The 27,880-nt window shown below is 42.4% G+C and overlaps 2 protein-coding genes across 4 annotated transcripts in view; one reads left to right on the top strand and one right to left on the bottom strand.

Moving 5' to 3' along the window:
* The first annotated feature begins 59 nt into the window (after positions 1-59).
* On the top strand, positions 60-26,348 carry DIS3 (DIS3 exosome endoribonuclease and 3''-5'' exoribonuclease). The gene is made up of 21 exons (XM_075562982.1): positions 60-426; positions 970-1,127; positions 2,346-2,539; positions 2,889-2,962; positions 6,432-6,599; positions 7,259-7,423; positions 8,512-8,628; positions 8,749-8,886; positions 10,990-11,136; positions 11,719-11,835; positions 12,227-12,328; positions 13,909-13,973; positions 14,067-14,151; positions 15,723-15,850; positions 18,231-18,317; positions 19,913-20,069; positions 21,601-21,815; positions 21,908-22,076; positions 22,184-22,342; positions 23,262-23,384; positions 24,214-26,348. The coding sequence occupies exons 1-21, from the start codon at positions 199-201 to the stop codon at positions 24,283-24,285; spliced, it is 2,868 nt and encodes a 955-aa protein (XP_075419097.1). The 5' UTR covers positions 60-198; the 3' UTR covers positions 24,286-26,348.
* BORA (BORA aurora kinase A activator) overlaps positions 24,424-27,880 on the bottom strand; it is a 32,981-nt gene continuing 29,524 nt past the window's right edge. For 2 of the 3 annotated variants that reach the window (XM_075562984.1, XM_075562985.1), the window contains one exon: positions 24,424-27,280. In XM_075562984.1, coding sequence (XP_075419099.1) covers positions 27,194-27,280 — 87 coding nt within the window. In that variant the 3' untranslated portion in view covers positions 24,424-27,193. The remainder of the gene's footprint in view (positions 27,281-27,880) is intronic. The other variant, XM_075562983.1, reaches the window with a different exon arrangement.

Here is a 27,880-nt window from a genome sequence, read left to right on the forward strand (position 1 = left end):
CCGACCAATCCTCACGCACTAGGAAAGAGCCGACCAATGCGAATCGCGGCGTTTCCCCGCCGCCGGCCCTGCCTAGCCCACTGGAGCTGGCGGCTGGGAACTTCGGGTTGAGGCACGGTGGTGCCGGGCAGTTCCCTCACAGACTTTTTCCCCCGGAAGAGCCCTACCGAAGTGCGGCGGTCCGCGCGCGGTGGCAAGATGCTCAAGTCCAAGACCTTCTTGAAGAAGACGCGATCTGGCGGCGTGATGAAGGTAGTGCGCGAGCACTACCTGCGCGACGACATCGGCTGCGGGGCGGCCGGCTGCGCAGCGTGCCGCGGGGCGCAGGAGGGGCCGGCGCTCGAGCCCCAGCCCCGGGACCCGGCCAGCAGCCTCTGTCCGCTGCCGCACTACCTGCTGCCGGACACCAACGTGCTGCTGCATCAGGTACGCTGGCCGGCGGGGGACAGATAGGAGAACGGGGCCCCCCGGGCAGGGCATGTGGGTGCCGTCCGACGCCCCGGGAGAGGCGCGAGTGACCGGAGTCACGCCTCCGCTGTCCCAGCTATTTCAGGTCCCTTCATTTTTCAGCCCTTGGGTCGTGAGAAGTATGGACGTGTAATACTCGAACCCCTGGTGTCGCCTGCCGTAGATTATTAACGTCTAGAGGCCCGAGACCTTGCTGAATCCATCCAGCCTTCGGCCTGCGACCCCGGGCAGCTTGCAAGTGTCCAGGCAGTGGGCCGACATATTTCTTTATGAACGGACTTAATTCTACCGAGTTTTCCAATCGCTCTGTTTGTCTCTTGCCCTTCTTTACAAGGCTCGAACTGTGGAAAGTCCATTATCACTTTTTCCATAGCAAAACTGCTCCCTTGTTCATGCTTAATCGGTGTTTGTCCGCCGAATGGGTTTTATTTATGTTCGATCAAACAACGTGTGACTTAACGTAGTTTTTGAAAAGTAACTTTCCCGTTCTTTCTTTTTAAGATTGATGTTCTGGAGGACCCGGCCATCAGGAATGTCATTGTGTTACAAACCGTTCTCCAAGAAGTGAGAAATCGTAGTGCCCCGGTGTACAAACGAATCCGAGATGTGGCCAGTCATCAGGAGAAACACTTCTATACGTTCACTAATGAGCACCACAAGTGGGTAGAAATCCTATGAAATGTCAGAGAACTATGAAACTGGCTAAATTTAGGGAAGGAGTACTTTGTGTAATTGCCACAAGCTGTGCAAAAAAGGAGCTGGTGGAGCAGTGGTTACTCTTTGGACCGCTAACTCCAAGGTCCATAGTTTGAAAGCAGCAGCCGCTCTATAGGAGAAAGATGGGGCTTTCTACAGTTCCACTTGGGAAACTCGCAGCGGCAGTTCTAGGCTGTCGTACAGGGGGTCTCTGTAAGTCAGAATTGACTCGATGGCAGTGAGTTTGGTTTGGTGCAGGAGATACTGCCTGTGAGCCTCACTGCGCTCACACAGCCTTAGAGGGCAGCCTTCTGGTCTCTGGTGACAAGGCCTTAGCTGCCTTCCCAAAATCAGGCAGGATCTCTAGCGAAGGTGCTCCTCTGGTGGATCTTCCTTGATGGCTCCAGGAATTCCCTTTCCCTGCTTCTGAGATGCCTGGTTCTCATCCATAGGAGAGAGGCGACTAAAACAACCCCCTATGGTATTGCACACACCCTATTTGCAAAATCCACTCAATCATTTAGTGGGAATTGGAAGAAGCATGGCCAGAGTGTTCCGTAGAGGCGAGTATGGCAAGACTTTGCCTTCCGTACTTTGGACATATTGTCAGGAGAGATGAGTCGGTGGAGAAAGACATCATGCCTGGTGAAGTGGAGAGGCGGCAAAAGAGAGGAGGCCCTCAGTGAGGGACCAGACAGTATGTTCTCTTGTGCATAGAGTCGCTATGGATCCGGACATACTCAATGGTACCTGACTACAACAACAGAGAAATTCACTGCCACTGATTCTGTGCCAACTCATGGAGACATGGTTAAGAGAGCCATATCAAGAAAGTTCACTTCACCACAGGCTTATAGTTAACAAATTTAAAACTTAGAAATTCTATCTATTGGTCAGTGTCTTAATTATCTTGCACACCAGTAAAAAAAATACCACAAATAGATGCCTTTAAAGAGGAGTAATGTAGTGTATCAGAGGTTTGAATTTCAGCAAAAAAAAAAAAATCCCTTGTCTTTTTCAACTCCTGACAGCTCTGGGCATTTCTTGGCCTTCCTTGGTTTTTGGCTCCTTATACACATTCAGCGGTTGTCAGGCATTTATGTCCTAGAATTTTTTAAATATCTCTGTTTCTATTTGCTGTTTACCTTTTACTTATTTTTCTTCCAATTCCTTACATTTAGAGAAACCTATGTTGAACAAGAAAAGGGAGAAAATGCGAATGACAGAAATGATAGAGCTATTCGAGTAGCCGTCAAATGGTACAATGAGCACTTGAGAAAACTATCTGAGGACAGTCAGCTGCAAGTTATCTTAATAACAAATGACAGAAAAAACAAAGAGAAGGCCCTAGAAGAAGGGATACCGGCTTTCACTTGTAAGTAAATGTGCAAGTTGTTAGTAATGCTTGCAAGTGCTTATTAAACTCCTCCGCAGACCCACGGCCATATGTCTACTCACCTAGTACAGGTATTTGCATCGTTATGAAAAACTACCTTTGACATCTTTGCAGTTTTTAATCATCTCCACCTCTCTGCACCACCTGAATTTGACTTAGCAACCAAAGCTCAGAGATAGGTTTGTCCCATTGCTTCTGATCAGTCATGATGGCATCACGGGTCTCCTGCTTTCCCCAAGTAATAGCTTGTCCCACACGAGATTACCTGTGTTGTTTCACAAGGGTGGGTGGCTAAATCAGCATTTCTTGAGACTGTCATTTTTTTCAGGTGAAGAATATGTAAAGAGCCTAACTGCTAACCCTGAGCTCATTGATCGTCTGGCCTGTTTGTCTGAAGAAGGGGTATGTTTGGGTCTGTTTCATTTTGCTTTTGAAAAGTGAAAATATATATTTTTAAATTTTAGGATACTTTTGACCTTATAGTTACCAAATTTAAAAACCAGAATATTGTTAGTTATCTTGTGCTCCCGTGACAAAAATACCACAGATGAATGGGTTTAATGAGCAGTGTTTTCGCTATCACAGATTTGGAGATAAAACCTAAGCCCCTTGCTATCTATTAGGTCAATTCCCACTCACAGAGACTCTATAGTACTGAACAGAACTGTGTTCCTAGGGCCTCCGCCTCATCTTTGTGCCAGGAGCTGCAGTCTGGTTCAAACCTCAGACTTCTCAGGCAGCAGTTGAATGCATTACTCATAACACCCCAGAGCACCTTGGTTCTGAAGGACTTTCAGGAGAAAGGCATTCCTGTCTCTTCCAGCTTTGGCAGCCCTGAGCAGGCAGTCTGGCCTGCCCTGATCTGGAGGTGGCTGCTTGCAGAGCTGCAGAGAGATGTGCCTTTGTTGCTACTCTGCTCCTTCCTTTGAGGCTCCTCAGAAGGTCTAGACCCCAATCTCCTCTGTCCTAAAGGGTTACTAGGAGTCTCTAGTACGGGCTCATTACCAGAACAAAAGCCACTCTGATGCTCATCCTGATCAAAGTTCAACTTAACCTTTTGGAAAACACAGTTCAATCTGTATCAGTAGTAAACAGATTACCAGCTGGATTACAAACAGGAGTGCCTCCAGGAGACTTACCAAAAGGTCATTCTGAAAGAGCTGACTTTCCCAGATGCTGTCATTCACTGAACTAGCCCAGCAGCAGCATGAGTGGGGTCTGTCATCTGGTGGCTCTCTTTGTTGCGTGAGTGAAAGGGACTGCCTCTGTTTCCATCCCCACCAGTCAGGTGTGAGGGTTCTAGTTTCTGCACATTCTTGCAGTCACTGGTCTTTTTCATTCTCACCATCCTGGTGGCTGTGATGCGATATCCCTGTGACGTGTGTGTGAGTGTTTCTAACGATATGATCCTGAAGACTTGCCTGTATGAGACTTGTTTTACCTTGTTACCTGTGATCCTCTTTCATGTGGCTATTTCTCTTTTTGATTTGTAAGAATTCTTTATATATTCTAGCAACAAGTCCATTTTCTGGCATATGGTTTATGTATTCACCCAGGCAAGCTTCTGGAAAGGGCTAGAGAATCAAGCAGTCATTGACAGAAATAACATGAGCACGGCTGTGTTTCAGTACAACTGTATTTAACAAAGACTAGTGGTGGGTTAGGTGCGCCATTGACTGAGGGTCACTGAGCCCTGATCCAGGGAGTGAGTGTGGATGGAGAAGAGAAAGGCGCAAACACTGAGTGAGTGAGGTAGTGGATTGTGCCAAGCTGGCCGATAGACACGTGGGGTTAATTGGAGGGCTGAAGGATAAATGGCTCCGTGAGCCTCACCTTTCGAGTTATCGGGTCTCTTGGCTTTCTGATGGTCGGACCAGGGTGCAGCTGCCTTAGCAGTTCCCTGCTTTAGCTGCAAGGCTGACTTCCTGCAAGACATCCTCAAGGAGAAGCCACATGGACCTACTCCAATGCAGCCGTGGGTGCTGGAGCAGCTGTGTGGAGATCCCTGCCAGCGCTGAGATGCTTACACATTCACTGATTCAGCTTTCCTCCTGCAGTCGGCGTCATAGTGTGTGTTTTGTTAGCTGGAGGAGGACTTTGTGGATTGATGTTGCACATATGGATTAATGTTGGATGTGTGGGCTTGGGCAGCACTGGGTTGGGATGTTTTCTTGATGTGCACTTAACCTATATATAAGACTCTCTTATACGCGAGTTTCTGTGGATTTGTTTCTCTAAAGTACCCAGACTAATACCCTGAGCCACATGTTCATGGGAGTCAAAAACATCAGGAGGAACTTATAGCAGAGATAAAATAAATAAGAAGAAAGCTCAGAGTAGAATGGGGGACGCGGTGGCCATCTGGGTCAAGTGTTCCAGATAGCTCAAGTGAAGGAGGGCTGAGAAGGACAGTTGGAAATAGCACTGGGAAAGTCCTGTCAAAAGTAGGTTTGGTGGGATGGGGGCAGAAGGAACTGGAAGAGTGAGTACTGAGAATTCAGAGACAGTGTTGGAATACTCTGAGCAGTTCTGCCGTGATGGAAAGGAGAAAGACAGAAGGTGCTGCCAGAGACAGACAGAACCCGTGATGTTAAATTGTCTCAGGGAGGCCATGATTGACTTTTTCAACTCTGCTAAGATGGAGAATAGACCACCCCATTTGCCAAGGTAATCTATTAAAGGTTTGCCAGTAAAGTTTCGGTTGATGTGAAGACTGGAGAGGAGGATTAAGTAGGCACACAGAAGTTGTCGACAGTGGCTTTGTGGCATTTTGAGGATCAGGCCAAATGTCTAGAAGGGGATCCACATTTTATTTTTAGTAATTTGAGAGTCTCTGGGTGGCCCTAGTGGTTAAGCACAAGGCTACAAAGGAAAGGTTGGTGGTTCCAGTCACCCCGAGGACCTTTGGAAGAGTAGCTATCTATTTCCAAAAGACTGTAACCATTGGAAGCCCCTGGGAACATAGTTATACCCTGAAATACACAGGGTCAGTGGGTCAACTGGACAGCAACTGGCTTTGTTCTGTTTTCATGTTTGAGTGCATGTAATGGTGGGAGAGACGGTGATGTGTGAGAGAAGGTAATTGCAGGATCGAATTCTTAGGGAGCGTGGAGATGGTGTGCAGTGCCTGGACATTCCTTGTTACAGGGGTTTGCAACGCTGAGGTTTAGGTGGAGCTTTAAGCCCAGGCGTTTATCTTTAGTGGTAGAGAGACAAAGTAGTCTCCTGCAGCTTGTTTTTTATTCTCAGTGGAAGGGTTGAGGTCTGCAAGGGAGCGTGCGGGGAGAAACGCAGTGAAGCCCCCACGGGAGAAAGTGTGGCATCATCTGGAAAGGTTGGAAATGAGGGTGGGCAACTAGGAAGGAAATAAAAGTGGCCAAGCAGGCAGGATTCTGGATCTCCAGGTCTCTAAGAATCGCATGGAGCATTGTGGTGTCTCTAACGGGGTTCCCAACCAACATCCATGTTCTGTCCTTATTTCCAAGGGCCCTGGGAGAATACAGGTGTGTTATGTTGAACAGTCAGTAAGTAGCCCCTCTCCTCAATGAACCGAGGCTTCGGATGCGCGTCTCTGCTCTGCTCGCCAGCGCCCTGGGGTGGATGGAGGCGGGCACACGCACAGTTTCTTAGAAACTCCTCTGGGCCTCCGCTCCTCGGGGTCATTGTAAAGATGTAAATATTTGTGTAAGTTGCCCTAAGGATCGGAAACATTTCTCATCCCTTGTTCTCTCAGATTCATGCTCGTTTCTGCCATGCGGAGATGGGTCTGCTGCCGTTGCAGGCGCTTATCACTCCCTGGCAATGGTAATAGCTGTCTACGCGTGTACAGAAGACCGACTAACCTGCGCCTTTTGGTATGCCTCTTTTACAGAAAGAGATAGAGAGTGGGAGAATCATCTTTTCAGAGCATCTCCCCTTAAGCAAGCTGCAACAAGGCATAAAATCTGGTGCATACCTTCAAGGGACATTTAGAGCCAGTAGGGAAAACTACTTAGAAGCTACAGTCTGGGTGCATGGAGACTCTGAAGAAAACAAAGAGGCAAGTGGGGAGTTACGTTCCTTACCCAGTGAATATTGTTTTTGTTCATTACCTCCTTTAATAACTATTTAAGAATTTGTAAGAGAATTGAAATTCAGCTTCTCAATCTGTAATCTCAAAAGTCTTTATGGAAGGTTATAGGCATTCAGAGATTACTAAGAGTAAAAAAAATTGGGGGGGGGGGACTTTACGGTAGAAAGTTCTAGGAACATAGGGTCAATCAAATAGTTAAAAAATGGATACTTCTATTTTATGACTTATATTTTATGCTTCTGTTATGCCTTAAAATGGTCAACATCATTTTCACAGCATATAATTGCTCCCTAGTTATCCATACAATTTAACACAAATAGCTACCAAATTTTGGAGTGCTCATTATATGCTGAGTACTCTTCTGCTTTAAGACCTATGTTCTTCTTCATTTTCAATGCAGCCCATAAAAGTAGGTTTTCATTTCTCCAGTGAGGACCCTGAAATTTAAACAGGATAAATGATTTTTCTTGTGTTCTTCTAAGTGCAGTGGAACCTTGAACGCCACCCGTTTTCACTTGGTGTTTGCTGATGAGGAAACGGTGGTACATAGAAACTTGTTCGTTGAACTTCCTTTATTATTTTGCCATTGGAAATATTTGAGCATGGCTGTGTACTGTTTTCTTCAGATACTCTTACAAGGGCTTAAAAACTTAAACCGAGCTATTCATGAAGATATCGTGGCTGTGGAGCTTTTACCCAAGAGTCTGTGGGTAGCTCCTTCTTCTGTGGTGTTACATGATGAGGGTCCAACGGAGGAGGATGCGGAGAGGGACGAGGAGAAAGAAAGCCTGGTAAGAGACTGAGCCCGCGTTGTTCTTGAGGCTCTATCAGCTAGAGCCTGGGGGTCTGGGTTAGCGTGACCAATTGGAGAAGGCTCAACGTCGTAGGGCTTGTTAATAACCATAATTTATCTTGAAATGAGCCTTAAGTAAATGGATTTAAAAACCAAAAGATTGTCAACCTAAGAAGCCAACTATAAATATATACAAAAGTATATGTACATGAACTGATTTTGTGAGATCTTAAGTAATTACCAACTTAAAATTTCAGGAAATGTTTTTATGCACTCTTTAAAAAACTGCTCTTAGATGTACGTGTGGGCCCTTGTGATTTGTGGTTTATAGTTTCTTTCATAGTATGAAGAGAATATCCTCACTTCTCAGCTAAAAAATGACCTGATAAGACCTTGTTATATCCCACGTTTATCATTACAAGAATAGTACAAATATTTGCAGTTGGTAGTAGTTTTTCCATCAATTCCATTGGTCACTGCCATTTTATTAGAGCATTTTGCTTGGGCGACTCCCCAGAGCGCAGGAGAGTGGCAGAGAGGTGCAATATTACAAAGTTCTGATTCTTTCTGGAAATAAGCATATTTCGGGTTTTTATTTTCGGTAAGGAAGGACTTTTAAAGATCCACTTCTTTTTCAAATCAATTGTTAAAGGCTAACAGAAAGCTTCTAACCCGTGAGCACACACATCTGACATGTACAAAGTAGGTTCTCTCTCCTTGCCATCAAGTACAAAGTAGTCATAATACCTAAAAACTTTTACTTTGAGGTGATGTGTTTATTTTTGTCACCAAATCCTCATGATCAAAACTGAAAGGAGTTGAATAGACTCCAGCGTCTTTCTTTGGTTACAGTTGTTTTGTTCTTAAAATGTCTGTGCCTTGCTTCGCTGTTGTGGGCCTATGGGGAATAGCTTGGCATACATGGCCTTGTCCAGAATTTTGGAGCATCAGGATTCTTCAGTGTTATGTCATAATTTAATGCTCGCATGTATTAATGCCCATATGCATATTCTCATGCTGGAGGGAAATTGACTTGCAGTTTTGAAAAGCAAACATGAACTGAAGATTTTTTTCTTTCGACCTCAGCTTAAGGCGAAAGCTATGAGTGGAAGCATGCTGAAGCCCACGGGCAGAGTGGTGGGCATCATCAAAAGGAACTGGAGGCCCTATTGTGGCATGCTGTCCAAGTCTGACATTAAGGAGGTACGCGAGGGGCCGTCTCATAAAGAATGATATGGAATGCAGCAAACGTCGTTGTTCTCATTCCAGGGCATTTTGCTCTGTTCTCTTTTTAATTCCCACAAGCTTCTTTTCTTTCTCTAGTCAAGAAGACATCTCTTTACACCTGCTGACAAGAGAATCCCTCGAATTCGTATCGAAACCAGACAGGCTTCGGCCTTAGAAGGAAGGAGAATCATCGTTGCTGTCGACGGTTGGCCCAAAAATTCCAGATACCCAAATGTGAGCTCGGAGCGTTCGTTTTATTTTAGGATGCTCTACCTATTAAAATATTTGGGAATACAGTTGGTGTCTAATGAAACTGGAATCCACTTTCTTATAGAATTTGTACTGAAATGTTGAGCGTTTTCTCAGTGCCACCTGCTAAGTAGTATATGCAATTTGAAAAGCAGTTTATGAAATTCTTTTACAAACAAGGTAGTTAATTTAACTCAGTTTTCTAAGCAAATGTTTTGGTCATAAATATGAAAAAAAAAGTTTGGTATCTAAATAAACAAAATTCACTGCCATCGAATCAGTTTCAACTCATGGCGACTCTATAGGACAGAGCAGAACTGCACCTCTTGGTTTGTGAGACTGTAAATCTTATGGGAGCTGAAAGCCTCACTTTTCTCCCTCAGTGCAGCTGGTGGTTTTGAACTTCTAATCTAGTAATGCTTATACAGATACTAATGAATACATTTGTGCACTACTGTATCGATGGCGTAGGAGGTTATGTGTTGGGCTATTAACCACAAGATCAGCAGTTTGAAACTACCAGCCGCTCTCTGGGAGAAAGATGAGGCTTTCTGCTTTTGTAAAATTTTAAAGTCTCAGTAATGGACAGCAGCTGTCTGCTCTGTCCTGTAGAACTGCTGTGAATTGGAATTGACTCAATAGCAGTGTGCTTGGTTGCTTGGTTTTGTATTTGAAACACATTTTAAACTTTAAAATAGCAGGACATAGATGCTTTGTATTTCCTGCTTTTTTTAGATTTTGTTTTCAAATGCCTGTGTGTTATACCTTGTTGAATACCATGCAACCCGTTTGTTTTCTATACCATTATTTATTACATCCGTGTGGTCAGCAGTTTGAAACCACCAGCCAAAGACTGGGCTTTCTACTCCCGTAAGCAGTTACAGTCTCAGAACCCCACTGGGGGTCGCTCTGTGTCAGCTTTGATGCAGTGGCAACGAGAGCGCTATCTTCACGCTCCTCTTATGTTTGTTTTTGTGTGCAGTGGATTTCATGTTAAGTCAGGCTTATTTCTGTAGAGGCTTGGCTCTCCGCAGCAGGCCTCAGCAGCCTGCCTTTGAGTTTCCAAAACAGCGCCTCTTCCTGCAGGGTCCCTTCTGTGCATGTAGACCGTTTTTTCAGGGTAGGAAGAAATCATTTCTCTGCTTCAGAAGTCGGTGTTGGTAATGCTGTGAGTCTCAGCCCAGGAGGTGCTTGGGTCTGCCCAGAAAGGCCACTTGGGCAAGTAAAGATAAGGGCCATAGTAGCCATGTGCCGGATGCCCTCTTGTTTGGCTGACCGGACACTTGGTTCAGCCCACTGGCCTTGCTGCCCGTGTGACCGCTACTGGGTGGGCTTGAAGGCCATAGGTGCACAGAGGTCATGTGTCACTTGCTCAGATAACACAGTTCGAACTGACTCCTGGGAGCCCTGTGCGGCCACGTACCCTCCCTGCCCAGTCATCGCCTGAGCAGGCTGGGGCTGGGGCAGCCCTGTCTGCCTGGCCCTGGTGCAGTGGGCTAGGGCACAGAACAGCTACGAGAAACCCCACCACCCCTCGGCCCAGTGAAAACAAACCCTCCGCCTTCTCATTGTTAATACCAGGGTGCTGTCAGACTTCTTCAACAGGGCTTCTACCTTTCTGATACAAGCATGGTCAAAAGTGAAATGTTCAAGCTTGTGAATGAAGCCAAAGTTCATTTCTGGAGATAGAGTGTATGCCTGGTGACACACTGCATCAGAACGCCTGGCTTCATTTCTGTGTGTTTGGGGGCAGGGGTGGGGGAAGAGTACTCCTTTCTTTTGTTAAGGGCACACACTTTCTGATGAGGAAAAAGTAACAGCAGTGGGCAGAACTGACTGAATGCCAATGGATTTTGTGGTTAAAGGATGGAATCCTCACGAAGGGTCCAGGATAAATGATTTGAATGGCTCAGTCATCTTTAGCTGTAAGTTACTGACATGTCAGCTTGAAGAAAGCGTAGGGAAATATTAGGATATTTTAGAGTGATCGAATTAATTTGATTGAAATTAATTGACTTAAAGAGAAACATAAATTGCCAAACCGAAAACTATAAAGTATACCTGTCTGAAACTAAGTTTTGATTTCAGGGACACTTTGTGAAAAATCTGGGTGATGCTGGAGATAAAGAGACTGAAACAGAAGTTTTGCTACTTGAACACGATGTTCCCCATCAGCCTTTCTCTCAGGCTGTTCTCAGCTTCCTGCCCAAAATGCCCTGGAGCATTACTGAAAATGTAAGTCAGTGCTTAGTGACTTTGTCCCGGAACGTGCGCTTGTTTAGGTTCAATATGGACTTTTGGATATGTAGAAACCTCAGTGTTTATATACCCCTCTGCATTTAGCTGGGCATAGCTATTTGAAAGGAACATTGGTGGTGTACTGGTTACGTGTTCAGCTGCTAGACTCAAGGTCAGCAGTTCAAAACTACCAGCATCTCCGTGGGAGAAAGACAAGGCTTTCTACTCTTGTAAATGATTACAATCTTGAAAACCCACTGGCGCACTTGCACCTAGTCCTGCAGGGTCACTACGAGTCAGAATTGACTGGAAGGCAGTGTGTTTGGTCTTAGAGTTTGAAACCCTCTCTTGTACCAGAGAAACCATTTGCCTTTTTACTGGAAGAGCAGGTTTTGAGGAAGGAGATGTGTGGATTTGTCAGAATTATCTAGCGCCAAGAATCTGCCAAGAGTTAGCAGATGTGCTTCTTGTGAAGGAAATAGCTAGGTTCTTAAATAGATACCACTGAGTTCCCGAGAGCTTTGTTGCATAGTGTTTTCAGAGTGATTGTGCATTTCTTTGTGATCTGACCTCTCGCAGGACATGAAGAACCGAGAAGACCTGAGGCATCTGTGTGTCTGCAGTGTGGACCCACCGGGATGTACGGATATAGATGATGCTCTACATTGTAGAGAACTCAAAAACGGGAATTTGGAGGTATTTTTAATGTATTGACTTTAGTTCTGCTCCCCTGGAAACACATTCCCTGACAGCTCCCAAGGGTAAAGAAGGTGAAAGGTAAATCACTAGAGTATAGGCACCTAATCGCTTGAGTGAAGAGGGAAGCAAAAAAAGATTGAGGAAAAGCAAAAAATAAATATAATTCTGCTTTTGTAGTTCCTTTCATTTGAATCAGTATATAACTTCTGTTTGAGAACACGTGAGCTAGATCTAGTTAGTTGCCACTGCAGAAATGGAGAGGCATTTGTCAAAGACGGAAATCGTAGATGTGACTAAGGCTATTTCTATTTTAGATAAATGTCTTTTCGTTAAAACTCTGATTTATACGTTTACCCAGTAAACATTCTGCCATCCTTTTATTTTTAAGGTTGGTGTTCACATTGCTGATGTGAGCCATTTCATTCGACCAGGAAACGCTTTGGATCAAGAATCAGCGAGAAGAGGAACAACAGTGTATCTTTGTGAAAAGGTAAATGTTCAATTTCCGTTGGAATCTTAATACTTTTTACTTTTTAAAAAACTTCTGTACTCTATTGTTCCTCCCACATTAACGTCAACTCACTGGGCCCTAAGGTCCCGACTTAATAATTCAAATTACAGTGGTCAATTTGATAACACATAAGTAGATCTTAAAAGGGCAAAAGTACTCACAGTACACATTAATTCTAGTGCAGCTAAACTATTGATTGGTTTAAGATGCCTTCAGACCATGTTTTTGGTTTAAGGCATAAAGATCTTCTCAGGGCAATAGTTTCAGGAGCTCATTCAGCTTTTATGGCGCCAGAAATCTGGAGTGCATAAGAATTTGAAATTTTGTTCTTTATTTCTCCCTTTAGACTAGGATTTTTTTTTTTTTTTATAGAATCGTTGAATAAAAGATTCAGTAATGAGAAGGGAAGCACCGCCACTATCTAGTTCTGGTCTCATGGCAGAGGAGGCAGTGGCTCCTGGAGGCAAATAGCCACACATTCCATTCCCTCCTCTGGTTCTTCACTCTCCGCCCCCCTCACTTGTTCCAGGGAAATAGAGATCAGTTGCTGTGTGCATTGGTTGGCCCCTGGCAAGCTCTTAAAGACCCCAGGCACTATGTAATGAACTGGCAGTAGAACAGAGCACTGAACATGTTATTTAGTCTGTAAAACCATGACCCTAAGCTTGTGTATGCATATACTTGTTTTTGCATATACTTTATTTTCAGTAAGAAAATTTTCAGAGAAAAGAATAGCTTCAGTATTTTCAGTAATTTGTAAAACGTGCTGACTCATGTTAATTGTGCATAGCTAATTACATTACCACGGGCTCTTCGGAAGTCTGAACAGCCATGCTTTGAGCTTGGTAAAAGAATACCTAGCATGGAGTGGCCTTTAGTCAATAAAGGTAATTGCGGTGTGTTTTTTTGCTACTACGTTTACCAAGAAACAGGTAGATGCTGATATAAATTGTGTAATGTGTTACTGTGTGTGGATAACTGGCTAAAATATATTTTCTATTTTTATAAAGTTTAAGTCATGAATCTGTTCTGCTTCACCTTATTTTTTATTATTCCTTAAGTTTGCTTCCCATAGACTTAGAAGATTTTTGTAGCTAGAGAGGAGGTTACTTTTCATCTGTTTCAGATTCATTGTCTAAATTCTATAAAAATTAAGTGTCTCCTTTTGATTGTTTTTGAAACATCATGTAGTACGCATTGGGAAGAAATCCAATGGTAGAAATAAGGAGGACTTGTGGCTATTGTCTAGCACAAATTATTACACAGACCAGAGACTTTAGACTTTCATAGGACAGCAAGGTTGTAAGTGTAGAGATAAAAGGAAAACGTAGACTCATTGGTAAGTCCAGTTTTCTTACCTTGTATGAGAGTTTTGTGTGTTTTTGGGAAACCGGCTGTTACATTTACTTGGTTTTCTTGTTTATAAAAATCATAATACTGTCTTTTTATTACTAATTACTATTTGAAAATTTCTAATGCAAATATACCTATAACTAAGCATTCTAAGACTGTATTGTTTTGTTTTTGTTTTTCTACGACTGTGTTTTTATCTGTTACAGAGGATTGACATGGTTCCTGAACTGCTGAGCTCTAACTTGTGTTCCTTAAGATGTAATGTGGACAGGTATTTATGGATATTCTTTCATAAGAACATTATATGTGTTTCCTGAACTGATTTCCATTAACAAGTAACTGTTTTCTATTTTCCTCCCCACAGACTAGCATTTTCATGTATTTGGGAAATGAATCATAAGGCTGAAATCTTAAAAACAAGGTTTACCAAAAGTGTCATCAATTCAAAGGTTTGTCGCATGATTAATTTTTGTTGGTCAGAGCCTTAGGTACAGCAAAATGTGTTCTCAATTGTTTTGAAAAACAGGCTCATTAAGCAAAGTGATTTTTTATCCCATTGTTGGCGGCAAAGGCTGCTTTTATCACGTGTCTGATAGATTCTTGGTATTATTCAAGAGTCACTTCCAGTGTCAGTTGTGGATCTTATAGTCAGAAGCTTAGAAAACTTATATATTGAGAAGACCTAATACTCTGGTCCCAAACTTGAAACTGTACCAGCTTTTAAATGGTTAGTGTTTAAAAGTCAGGGTATACACCATTTTCTTTGTTTTACCAATCTGAAATAATCTTGTTAAATCATCGCTGGGATCCGGTAAAATTAGCCCAAGGTCTACGTTCATACAGAATGGAGCACATTGGATTTTCTCTTCCTTTTTAGTATTTCTCCCCTGGACGCCCTTCTTCTTTTGCCTTAAATCATCTTCCGAGTTTGCCAAACCCCCTTTCTTCAAGTGAGCCTTATTCTGAAGTTAAATACTTTTTCTTTTTCGTTCATATTCTTCTATTCTGATCAACTAGTGGTTTGGACTTCGATAATGATATGTGAATTGCTTAAATGTGTTTAAAAATTGAGAATGAGCTTACTCTCGCTCCAGACTGGATCAAACAAAACTACATGAAAAAACCCACTTGAACATAAGATAAACCCTTTTTGAGAAAAGTTCTATCTTCCATCGAGTCGAGCCGATTCTAGCTCCAAATGATGCTCTAGAGCAGGGTAGAGCTGCCCCTTTGAGCTTCTGAGACTGTCGGTGTTAATGGGAATAGACAGCCGCTTCTTCCACAGAGCAGCTGGTGGGCTTGGACTGCTGTCCTTGCAATTAGCAGCTCAGACACCCATGTGCCCCCAGGGCTCGTGTTTGTTTTTTGTTTTTTCCCAGAAGGAAAGCTCATAGTTACTGGCCCTCACAAGAAACTGACAGGACCTGGGCATCTTCTAACTTTCTTTGGCTGTTCCTGATTTTTTGTTTGTTTGTTTAATTCTGAAGCTATTTTTAAGTTATTTTTCCATGTGCCAGAAACAGAAGCAGCTGTTTGTGGGTTTGCATGATTTTTCACTGAACATTGCTTTAAATTCCTTCAATTATAAAGTGTATAATTTTGTACATACTTATTTTTAGGAATACAATAGATTTCATGCTGAATATGGTAGAGTGGATTTCCATTTACAATTGTTATGAAGGAATGGCTCTAACTTGCCTTCCTGTTGTATTTTAGCCTGACCTAAATATTTATACATTAATTGGAGCATGAAGGTAATTAAAGCTTAAACAATTCGTTCACTAGCTGTCATTTTACTTTGTTTTAACCTAAGTTTGCTGGAGTGGCAAATGCTTCCTAGAAGAGTTAATGGACCAGAAATGATAGGTGTGACGTAAAAATTACATAGCTCCAAAGTCGTCTTTTGTTACTACCTTCAGGTTTTCTGTAATTACGAATTCTATGTTGTGAAAGGATAAGAGCACAGTAAGCCAGTTTTGTCATTAATCAGGGTTATATGATTCTATGCTTTCTCTTTGAGGCTTCTCTGACGTATGCTGAAGCTCAGATGAAGATCGATTCCGCAACCATGAGTGACGACATTACCACCAGTCTCCGTGGGCTCAATAGACTAGCGAAAATTTTGAAAAAGCAGAGAATCGAAAAAGGGTACATATTAAAATATCCGTTTGGATGACGTAATTCATTTATCATTTGTAATTCATATATCTATCGTTCAATTCATTTATCATTGTCTGAAGATCATTTTGAAAGTGTTTTTGGATAATCTAGAAGCTTTACATTGGACACTTAGAAATTACTTAATTGACTGAAAAAGATTTTTAAGTGGAGATATCCTGTTTCTTCCAGCTGTCATTTAAATATGAGCATCTTAATTTTGAGCTGATTTTTGTTTGTTGTCCTGAGAACAGATGTATTTGCATGAAGTATCTTGAAGAAACACCCTGGCAAGATTTGTCTGTGGCCTGTTTCTGGTCTCAGTGAACTTACTACACTGGGTTTCAGTTGCTCAAAGCCATGTCGATGGTGCCCTTTACTCACTTTCATTCTTAAACAAAAGTTGGTGCATTTATCTTCCCAAAGATCTGATAGCCATGGGCAGAGTTGGATCTTTTAGCTAATTTTTTATCATGGTGTTTGCCTACCTAATTACAGAAACCTAAAAACAGTACCAACTCAAACTTTTTGAAGTAACCAAACAAATTTACCAGAGGCAATCAAGTCTGTCCAGTGGTAATCGCTCTTCTGGTGACTTAAGCAGTGAGTTACTAAAGTGGTTTTCATTCAGAATGTGTGACTGTTTAAATTTAAAAAACTAACAACTCACTCCCTTGGCTGCAGTAGTCACACTCCCTCCGATATGCAGGGAGCCCAGGTGGAACGTGGCTCCCATGCTGGCAGTATTGATATAAGACCTTTCCACCCCTTCATAAGGATCCATTGGGTGGTGTTAATTTTGCATAAGAAGGTCTACACATTTATTTAGCTTACCACTCTGGCAATTAAAAGATGTCGTGCTCTAGCCCATTATCCAGGATAGAGTGTTGGGTGGGTGCTTTTGCAGCCTCCCTCGATCATTCCAGTGGCCCCCCGTGGGCAGTGTCACCACGTTAGAAAACACTGATCTAGCGTCCTATCCCCATCTCCACTCTCCTGATCCTCCTGGGCATTATTCACAGGAGCCTAACTCTGAAGCTTGGATTATTTGGATACAGTGAGAGTTATCAAATCAAGAGGAAAACTGTTACCCAGAGTTGCCATTGCCATGGAAGTCTGACGAGCATCATTGGATTTTTTAAGTATTCAAAATCCAGGCTCTGTTGCAGACAGACTCCAATTTTATAAACTTTGCTTTTGTGTGGTTCAAGTATGATCAAAGGCACTCTTTAGAATGTATGAAGGGACATATTTATGACACATGAGTTGGTACATTATTCAGTTTATTGTTTATTGAAGGTTTACCATCTATACCAGGCATCAGAAGAATGTTTGTGTAAAGGTCATGTTGCAGCCTGACACGGCAATCCTGCCGACTCCCAGCTCTCCCAGGCTGCACTGTTATACTTGTGGGTGAACAGAATGAATTAAATATAGAAAAAGACCAAAATACTGATTCATGGTTCTTATAGGTCAACACATGACTGAACATGAGATCTGATATGGAAAGTTGTGTCTAAAGTATAGTAAGACAAGAAGAAGAGTTTATTGGTGAGACTGAGAAGTCTAGAATTCTGTAGAATTTCTTCTGCAGCCCTTTTAGTAGAGGTGAAAGATCCAGGAACAAGAAGACTCAAACATTCATTTAATTTTCCCCATCTCAGGTCCGTCTTTTCCTCCACTATTTTTCCTTCTCTATAATGTTTCCAGCCTCACTAAAATTCTTAGCTTGATGTGGTGCTGACCTGAAAAAGTTAAAAACAGTACCACGGCAAGAGGCATTAGTCTTGCTGTAGGGGAATTTGCTTTCCCAAAGAGACCTTGCCAACTCATTAAATGAGCCGCAGATAGAAAGCACTTGTTAGCACAGTGCTTTATCTAATACACAGCTTTCAAATATCTATAGCTCTCAGTATTCATAACAGTACTAGTGGTGTAGAAGCCAGCGTTCTTTTGGTTGAATCTGCGAGGAAGATGCTTGTGAACTGAATCTCCTGATGTCTCTGCTCTACAAGGACTACTTTCCCTCTCCCCTCGACCCTGCACGTTGTTTTTATTAGTATTTAAAAAAATCTGACCTCCACTTTTATTTTTAATAGTGATTACAAACTCTTGTAGCTCAATAAAAACATCAGCTTGGGCACAGAAGCTACTTTGACTGAGAAGTTTGGGGGGCTAAGATGTTTGTTGCATTTGAAGTCTGTTAGCTATTCATAAAAGTAGAATGTCAAATGCAGCATCAGGTCATAAAGCCTTTACAAGACCAACTGGCACATACTTCAGGGTCATTTTCTATTTAAAAAAAAATCATGCCACAATTCTCTTTATATTGGCTGACTTAACTAATTTACCTCTCTTATGTTTTATCTAGGGCACTAACTCTTTCTTCCCCAGAAGTCCGATTCCACATGGACAGTGAAACTCATGATCCGATAGATCTGCAGACGAAGGAACTTAGGTATGTCATTACTGTGATGTGCAGCAGACAAGATTGGGAATATAAATGTAATGTGTGGCTATTTACTAACAGAAAGCCTGCTTGTTTTCTAAATGCCCGTTTTTGATAAGATGTGCTTTCCATAGATAGGCTTAGCTCACAAAACATATAGACTTGGAAACATGCGCTCATTATTCAAGGGTTCTCTGCCCCATCCCCCCTCAAGAGAGACTTGAAAAGTTTGTTAGAAAAAAAATGAAATGAAAAGATACAGAAGTTTTTCCATGAACCTTTTGACACCCCCAGTATAAAAAACTTAACCTCAGAATTATATTAGAAAATTACCAATTTGTGTTGGTCTGTCCTAATGGATGATATATTCGAACTTGCCTAGTAAGCATTATGGTAAGCAACCGCAGCTGGCTCTGATTTACTTGCTGGAGTAGTTAGTCTGTGACATGCTGTGGTGGGATAGGAAAGTGATCACTGCCCTCGGCTTTGAAGGCAGACTGGGTAAGGCTTTGGGTCTGGACAAGCTACGTGGCTTTGTTTCAGGAGCCCTGCGAGATGGTGGGTAAGCCTATAGCTGCTAAGTGAAAGCTCAGTGGTTTGGACACAGGCCTGCTGCTCAGGAGAGAGATGTAGCAGTCGGGCTCCTGAAAGAGTCCAGCGATGGAAGCCCCGGGGGGGCAGTTCTGTTCTGCTCTGTCCTAGAGGGCGTTATGAGTTAGAATCCACATATGGCAAGTTGATTTTGTGTGTGCGCCTCAGTTTTTCTGCGAGCTATGATAGATAATAGTACCTATGTGTAACTCAATATTGTAGTGAACATTCAGATTTTATCTATTGCTGTTATTTTATTGGTTCATAACATTTAGGAAGCAAGAGTACTTTGGGTGAAATCAGTTTTATGCTTGCTTCTTTTCATACAAGGTAATTCTTAATCCAGACATGCATTTTCATGTTTCTACCTGACAACCAAGGATGAAAAGTGACTCTAATGTCAAAAAATATGTATGAAATTTTAAATGGAAAACTACCGTGTACACTCATATATAAGCCGAGTTTTTCAGGATATTTTAATGCAGTTTTTGTGGTACAATTAGGTGCCTTGGCTGATATTCGGGTTGGCTTATACTTGAGTATCTACACACTAATTTCCCTTGTAAGCTGTCACCAAATCACACTTAAAATTTATATATTAAGCCAAATTTGATATGCCTTTACATGGCTTTTAATTCTCTAGTAATTTTACTTCTTGATTTACAGTAAAACGAGTTTGCCTTTGTATTTGTTCCATTTTTTAAAATAAGAAAGTGAAATTGTTTCTGTTGTAGAGTAAACCTATTGCCGGTGTTAGTAACGTTTCTGTTTTTACGCACCAATTGGAAAGCCTCTTCCAGCCTGAGATGGACTGACATGATAGTCATAGATAGCATTTAGCGGAGAAATGAGAGGGGCATCCGTCATTAAAAACACACACTCGTGCATACACACATGTGCATGGTTGTATAGGAGATGCTTGCGTTAGCTTGTTCGTAAAAAGGTCCTTGAATAGAAAAAAATGTAGAAGTCTGACATTCTCTTTCCTTATTGAGTGTGTTTTTCATCGGTAGAGAAACAAACTCAATGGTGGAAGAATTCATGTTGCTTGCCAATATTTCTGTGGCAAAAAAAATTCATGAAGAATTTTCTGAACATGCTTTGCTTCGAAAACACCCTGCTCCCCCTCCGTCGAATTATGAAATTCTTGTGAAGGCAGCAAAGTCCAAGGTGAGTTCCCAGTTTAACAAGGCGTCTCGGTTTTTGTTATGATCTACTCGTTGCATGGAAATAACTTCTGTTCACAAGTCAAAGACTTTATTAGTTTGAATAAGGTCATTTCTGTCCTCATTAAAACCACTCCATTTAGTAAACTGTTTTAATGCTATTCACACCTCACCTAAGAACACTTTCTGCTAGAGCCAGGTGTCCTGGACTAAGTGATTTGCAGTGTCCTGGAAACAGTAAGCTCTTCCATAGTCCTTTACCTGCGGCATTCATGCCTGTTGCTTCATGGCTTCTGTGAATGGGCTAACATCAAAGATGTACAAGCTGTCTGTGCTTTTTCTCCTTGGCTCCAGCTCCAGCCATCTTTATATCATGTCCTCCAGAAAGAAATGTATGTGCTGGATGCACAGGAACAGGAAACCCATAGAAAGTGCCCCGTTTTCCCAGCTCCTTGCAGCCTTTGCCGGTAGCTAGCTCATTGTCATTTTTTAGCTTTTTATTGTTTCAATTGAGTGAAGTTTTACAGAGCAGATAAAACTGTTTTACACCCAACAGCTCACAGATGTTTTACTTCATCTCATTTACTGCTGCCCCCATCAACACAGCACCACTCACTCCACCTCCTTCCTGGGTTTCCCTCTCAACTCCTTTCTCTCCGAACCCCTCGAAACTGTCCAAAATGCTGCCTTCTTGATGGCAAAGGGTCGATTATTCCAAGGCCATTGGTGTTACCATGCACAATGCTGTCATTCCCCTTATAGATGTCGCTCTCGTTTGGCTGAAAATTGAGCCGTGTTCCGGTTCCCTTGTAGATGCTAGTGTTTGACTGAAAATGAGTTCACTGACTTTTACTAAGACTCAGTCGCTTGTCATGGTTTTCTCCGAATCATTTGTTCAGGTCTGTTTTCCAGCCCGGATGAGCTCCGCAAGGGGCAGTATTCACGTTCAGAACTGTGTTCTACTGGGCGGTGTTGACCTGTGATAAGGGCTCAGACCCTCGTGGTGGGATGACTCTTGCTTCCCCTGCCGAAGCAAATCAGCCTCTTACACCTTCCTCAACGCTTAGAGTAGAAATTGAGTGGTTTTCTGTCTTTATCTCCCTTCTTCCCAAGACTTGGGCAAGTAAGGAATCACAAATTTTTTCTTAGTCTTATTCGATGTAGGACCAACTGAATGGGGGACATGTTTCTGTCATAATGACCTAGGCAATTTTATTTTGTTCCTGGGTTTTACTTCTACTTTAAAGAGAAGAAAAATGTGCACAAAGATACCCAGTATCTGCACCTGCTTTTTTTTTAATCCCACCAAAGACATGACAACACAAACTAGAGTGGGAAACAGCACACCTGCCAACACGATCCCTCTCCCCACTGAGACTCAGAGCATCCTGACTCCCTTCAGTGAAAGCAGCAAAACTGCACTGATACGTTGTCAAAGATACTGTATTTTTTCAGTCTGATTGGCTGTATTTTGAAGATATGATGTGCTTAATTGAAAAACACCTAATGCACCTTTTCCATCCTTTTCTCTACAGAATTTGGAAATTAAGACAGACACAGCAAAGTCTTTGGCGGACTCTTTGGACAAGGCGGAATACCCAGCTTTCCCATATCTCAACACGCTGTTAAGAATATTAGCCACACGCTGCATGATGCAAGCTATCTACTTCTGCTCTGGAATGGATAACGATTTTCATCACTACGGCTTAGCATCCCCGATATACACACATTTTACTTCACCCATCAGAAGGTTCGTTTTCCTTGTGACGTTAAGGAGATAGAGATTTTGAATTAAAAAATTTTATTTCTTTGCTAACATCAAGGTTCTTCTCATATATTTAGATATGCAGATATCATTGTTCATCGGCTGTTGGCTGTGGCTATCGGAGCAGACGCTACTTACCCAGAACTGACAGACAAACACAAGCTTGCAGATATATGTAAAAACCTCAATTTCCGCCACAAAATGGCCCAGTATGCCCAGCGTGCGTCAGTAGCCTTTCATACCCAGGTAGGGGTCTTTTATCCGAAATGCATGGGAGGTGAACTTTTGTTCCTTTTTAGAATTTTCTTTCAAAATACTTTGACTTTGCAATCATGTTGTAATTTGTTTTGCAGTTATTTTTCAAAAGCAAAGGAATAGTAAGTGAGGACGCTTATATTTTATTTGTAAGAAAGAATGCCATCGTGGTATTAATTCCAAAGTACGGCTTAGAAGGCACAGTCTTTTTTGAAGCGAAGGACAAGTCAAAGCCACGGCTTACCTACGATGATGAGGTATGGTATGCTAACGTTTCTACTAAGGTGGGCGGAGGAGGGGCAGCTTCTTCTGTTGCCAGTCAGAAGTGGGACCTGTAAAGAGTTAAGACCATCTGTGCTCCGGCAGTGTAGTCCGTCTCTCAACACATACAATCCAAATGGTCTGAAGCCTACTGAGCCAGTGGCTGTACTGTTTCTCACTTCATTGTGATGAGGGCGCTTCAGAAAGGTCGCGGACAGATTCCACGATCTTTTCTTGTATTTGTCCATGAACTTTTCAGAGCCCTCCCCACACCCTAATACTTGCTGTTCTTGATTTATACCATGTCGTTTCCCCCTCTGAGGGCAACTTGGGCTAAATGGTCCCCTAGGTAGACAGATAAATGAAAAGAAAGGAAGGAGGCAATGGCTGTGTGGTGACTCACGTCCAGTGTCTCTGACCTGGCAGATCCCGCAGGACGACAGGCTCCAGGAGGCTTGTCGGAAGTCAGCCTGCAGTCCTCACAGACGTTTCCGCTCTAAGTTCCTGGAGAGGACATTCCCAGTTTACGGGCTGCAAATTGCCACCTTTTTAATAGCAAAACGGAAATGATACACGTTGCAGTTTGGTGCCATCATGTCAGATCCAGCTTCCACTGGCGGGCCCCGCGCCCCCGCCCCCGCCCGCCTCCTGTGTTGGGCCCATCACTGCATCCGTTGTTTCAATCCACCGCACTGAGGGCCCGCTTTTACCAACACGATGTCCTTCTCCAGGACTTTGCCACGAATGGGCCGTGTTTATCTAAGTAAGCCTAGTAGATTACCATTTCAATACACGGGAAAGAGCATCAAGATGTTTATCAATATTAATATTTATTCATGTGCGATAAGACAGAATTAAGAGTAAAGCTTTACATGTATGAAAGCTATTAAGAATGATAAAATGTGTTTTGTTTAGATTCCTTCCCTTAAAATAGAAGATACAGTGTTCCACATATTTGATAAAGTTAAAGTGAAAATCATGTTAGACTCATCTAATCTTCAGCATCAGAAAATCCGCATGTCGTTGGTGGAGCCACAGGTAAGTTCTCACGCACAATGTCCAGGTTATGAAGGGACAGACTCGCCCCACCCTCGCTGCCATCCAGCTGATGACCGACACCATCCTATGGTGACCCTATAGGATTGACCTGCCCCTTGTGCGTTTCAGAGACTGGAACTCTTTGGGGGAGTCAGAAGCCCCATCTTTTCTCCCAAGGAGCGGGGGTGGCAGTTTTGAACGGTGGACCTTGTAGATTGCAGCCCAACATGTAACCCACTATGCTACCAGGGGTCCTGATGGAACAAACAGCAGTACATGTTTTGTGAAGCAGAGCCATTTGGCTATAAAGAATGTGTCTTAGTAGATGGAATCCCACACGTGGTCCAGGCCAGCTGTGTTCAGAGTAGATCTTATTTTCTCACTCATCTTAAGAAACCTGGAATCCCAGGCATTGGAGGTTCTTCTGAGGTCCTTAGTTACAGTATCGAGATGAGAGGTCTTTCAGATCTCCCACATAACTTCTTTCTCTTAAGCTTTGAAATCTGCACTTTTGAAGATTTAAGACAGTGTAGGTGTCTCACCATTAGTTCGGAATCTCTGGTCTGTTCCAATTCACTTATGACCCTCGTTCATTCTGTGTAGTTCACTAGGATAAATTGAAGGTGAGCTATAAACACTTTCCAAATGACCTGCTTCTCACATCCCGAGACGATAACTTTGTTGCTTGGTGTGTAAAAACCTTTATTCATTCACCCTTTTCCCTCTCTAACCCTACATCCTTTTAAATTTGAAAGGGGCAGTGGAGAAGGGAAAATGAAGATGATATTGATGCTTTTAATCACATGTCTTCCCAATTGCTTATTTTCAGATTCCAGGAATAAGCACTGATATTTCAGACATGAGTGAACCAGAGAGAAAGAAGAAGAAGCTTGGAAAATAGCGGTCTACAAGAGCAGAAGTTCCATTACTTTTTTTACCACAAAAAGGCCTGATCCAACCCTTCTCAGCCTAAAGAAATGTGATACAATTTGTTACTTTTAAGCACATTTTAATAATTTTTTACAAAATTGCATTTGTACGTAATTATTTGCTGTCATGGGACTTTATTTCCGAGGTGAACAGAACTGGTAATGGGAAACATTCAAATGAACATCCATCATTTAAATAGTGACAGGGTAGCTACTTCAGGGATCTAACAAAGCTCATTTAAATGGAGCAAGCATTTGCTCATTGAAAAGATTAATTCTGTGTAAGTAATTTGATTACTTAGTAGGAACTCATTTGTGTGTGTGACTCATGCTGTTAAGAAGGAAAGAAACATTCTTAAAAGCAAGGAAGAATTTCTAAGTCTCTCAGTGTGGCAGTTTTTAGAATTTGAAATTGACCAAAATGTCCATTGATGGTCGCAGAGCACCATGCAGTCCTGGTCTCCTGGCAAAGGAGGCAGTTCTTCATGGAGCGCCCAGCCACACATCGTTTCTTCCTGTTCCTGGCTGTCCTTTCTGGGTTGCTGTAAACAGACCGTTGATCGTACACAATTTAGTCACCATTTCTTGTCATTTGACATTAAGAATTGCAGGGATGATGGCTCTTAACTTTTAAGAATCCAGAACTCTCAAGTCCAACAATGGTTTTCAGTTTAGACAGACTGTTTTGCCAGCGGACTGATAATGGTAATTGGTGGGGGAAGAGGATGAGCAGGATGTACTCACAAGCTTTACAGGTTCGCCTTACACTAAACACGAGTACAAAAAGAAAACACAATGAAAATGCCCGTATTTCCTAAAGCTTCATATGATTTACTTTCAAATGAGACAAAGTAAAACAACAAAAAACAATGACTCACTGCCATCAAGTCCATCCCAACCCACAGTGACCCCATGACACAAATTCGTGAATACACATTCTCCAAAATAAGGCTATTTCTTTAAATGTTATGGTACACCCACCCGATACCCAACATGAAACTAACTTTTAAAACTGCAGCTCTGCTACTTTACAGGTTTGTGCCCTGCAAGGAATTCGGCTGCTATCCCAACCCCTGGTGGCTGGCCTACCATTTATCAGTTTTTCACACTGCAGTGGTTTGCATGTGGCTGTGATATTTAGAAGCTGGGTCAGTGGGTATTTCAGAAAGCCAGAGTCCTCCAAAATGAGTCTGTCGCAGAGCTTGCAGACCAGAGAGAAGGAACAGGATGTTCACTTTGGAGGGATTCATCCCTAAAAAGTTAGGAATAGCAGCAGAACAGTCAAGTATACAGAACACTTCATCAACAGCAGCAGAATGTTGTGACAAGTGGACTGACTCAAGTATAAACGGGGACATGTCAAGGCTTTCATTTTGTTCATGGAAGGAACAGTCAAGAAATAAAATGCATTATTGGGCACATCTGCACAAGGCCTCTAAACATGTTAAAGAGCCAGATCACTTTCAGGACTGCCTGATCCAAAGCCCTGGATGGTATTTTCAATCACTTCATGAGCATGTGAAAGTTAGGCATGAATTAAGGAAGATCAAAGGATGTATTTGAGTTAGTGCTGGAGAAGAATTTTGAAGCACCATGGACTGCCTGAACAATCAAATCTTAGAAATGCAGACAGAACGTTTCCTGTCTCATGTATTTGGACGTGTGATCAGGAAAGACCAGGCCTTGGAGGCTATCATGCTTCAGCAGGGTTTCAAAAAGAAGGTACAGAAATAGAAGTAGCCATAGCAGGAGGGTTGGGGGAACATGGGAGGAAGGGGTAACTGATGGCAATGACTGACACCACACCCACCCAGCCCCTCTGGGGGACGAACAGAAACCATGGGGGAATGTAGCAGTCAATGAGAAATTAAAGAAAAAACGCATCCAAGGGGTCCTATGAGGGGGAGGGAGGGAAAAAGAGCTGACATTGAGGGCTCAAATAGTAAATATTGAGAAAATGGCAACATGTACAAATATGATACAATTGATGTATGGATTGTTTTAAGAGGTTTATGAGCTTCCAAGAAAGTGATTTTTAATAAAATAAATATTCCTGTTTAACTTTTGTGGCTGCAGAGGTATAATTGGGATCACAGTATTACCTTAAAAAAAAAAGTGTAGACGAGATAGATTGACAGTGGCCACAATGGAGTCAAGCCTAGCAATTGGGGATGGCGCGGGCCGCTGCTGGACCCAGGGTCGCTGCAAACAGAACCCACTTGAGAGCTCCTAGCCAGTTACTCATGACCAGCAGCTGAGCTGGAAAGGATTTGCCCACCTAACGGATACTTATCTATTCAAGCACCCCACTTTACCCCTCATCTAAGGCATGATCTTAGATACTGTCAGTACTGCCCTTATGTTCTATTTTAGAAGATAAAATAGAGCTATCTTAACCGGAACTAAAAATTTCCCCACAGGTGTGAGCAAGCCAAGAATTAACAGTAACCGTGTAAGAAATATGTTTAACTTCCTTTCTGCTTTGATTAAATTGTTTTATCTCTAAATTAGACTTTCACAAAGCTTATTATTTAACTTAAATTCATCTGTAAGCATGTTTGATTCTATGAACTAAGGCGGTTATAGTAATAATGCCTCAAATTTTAATGTTACTTCAACACATTGTCAGAACTACTAATTCAGTGCTGTCAATTGGGCTTCAGTTCATTGATCCTTTAGAATAGGAGCAAAGTCAGCAGCTGCCACAATTTATTATTTTATTAACATAATTACAAAAATAGATTTAAAAATAAACTTCAGCAAGTTGTCGAAGTTCCGGGAGCTTCTCTGTGGTCCTATGTCTTCACATTTGGAGGGAAACCATGTTTGCTGGTGGAAGCCCTTTTCTCTCCATCACAATTTCATTGTTGACGCCGTGCATTAAAAGCTTGGAGCTACTGGGCCAGTCTTTGGTTCTGCGCGAGGTAATCTGTGGGCTGCTGCATGCACAGGGGTTGTGTGGTCTCCCTATGGAAGACCAGAAGGAAAGGTTTCCAGTTAAAACAGAGCCATTCAAAGATGCAACTAGTACGCAACACAACGTGAATAGAGCCTTCCTTGCTCAACTCTGAAACTCTGAACGAGGTGAAAAATATTTCTAATCATTTTATTAGGGACTCATACAACGCTTAACACAATCCATACACACATCAATTGTGTAAAGCACATTTGTACATTCATTGCCCTCATCATTCTCAAAACACACGCTCCAGTTAAGCCCCTGGCATCAGCTCCTCATTTCCCCCACCCCAGTGGTGAAATCTTTTTTTTGTTAACAAATCAATATTATATTTAACAACAAATTCCTTACCTACAAGTGGCTTTCATGGGTTGGATTAGTCACTAGTGACTAAGCACCATGATGATATACGTACACCAGGAATTGATAAACCTGTAGTCAAATCTGGCCTGCCTCCTGCCCACAAATTACGAAGGCTACTTCATGATATGAAAACTGTCTAAAATGTAATTTTCAGTGTCCATAAAATTTGCTGGAACTTTGGGGTGGGATCCTTACCTGTATCTGACTGCCTACGAAATGTTTAAGTGGACTATACCCTAAGTCCT

The sequence above is a fragment of the Tenrec ecaudatus genome, chromosome 11, assembly GCF_050624435.1.
Source record: "Tenrec ecaudatus isolate mTenEca1 chromosome 11, mTenEca1.hap1, whole genome shotgun sequence".
NCBI lineage: Eukaryota > Metazoa > Chordata > Mammalia > Afrosoricida > Tenrecidae > Tenrec > Tenrec ecaudatus.

What these genes read in the sequence shown, in the direction of transcription:
- DIS3 (XM_075562982.1), top strand. Translation starts at nt 199, where the DNA reads ATGCTCAAGTCCAAGACCTTCTTGAAGAAGACGCGATCTGGCGGCGTG. An exon ending in CCAACGTGCTGCTGCATCAG is followed by an intron (nt 427 to 969) that starts GTACGCTGGCCG and finishes TTTCTTTTTAAG; the next exon opens with ATTGATGTTCTGGAGGACCC. An exon ending in TGAAGGCAGCAAAGTCCAAG is followed by an intron (nt 20,070 to 21,600) that starts GTGAGTTCCCAG and finishes TTTTCTCTACAG; the next exon opens with AATTTGGAAATTAAGACAGA.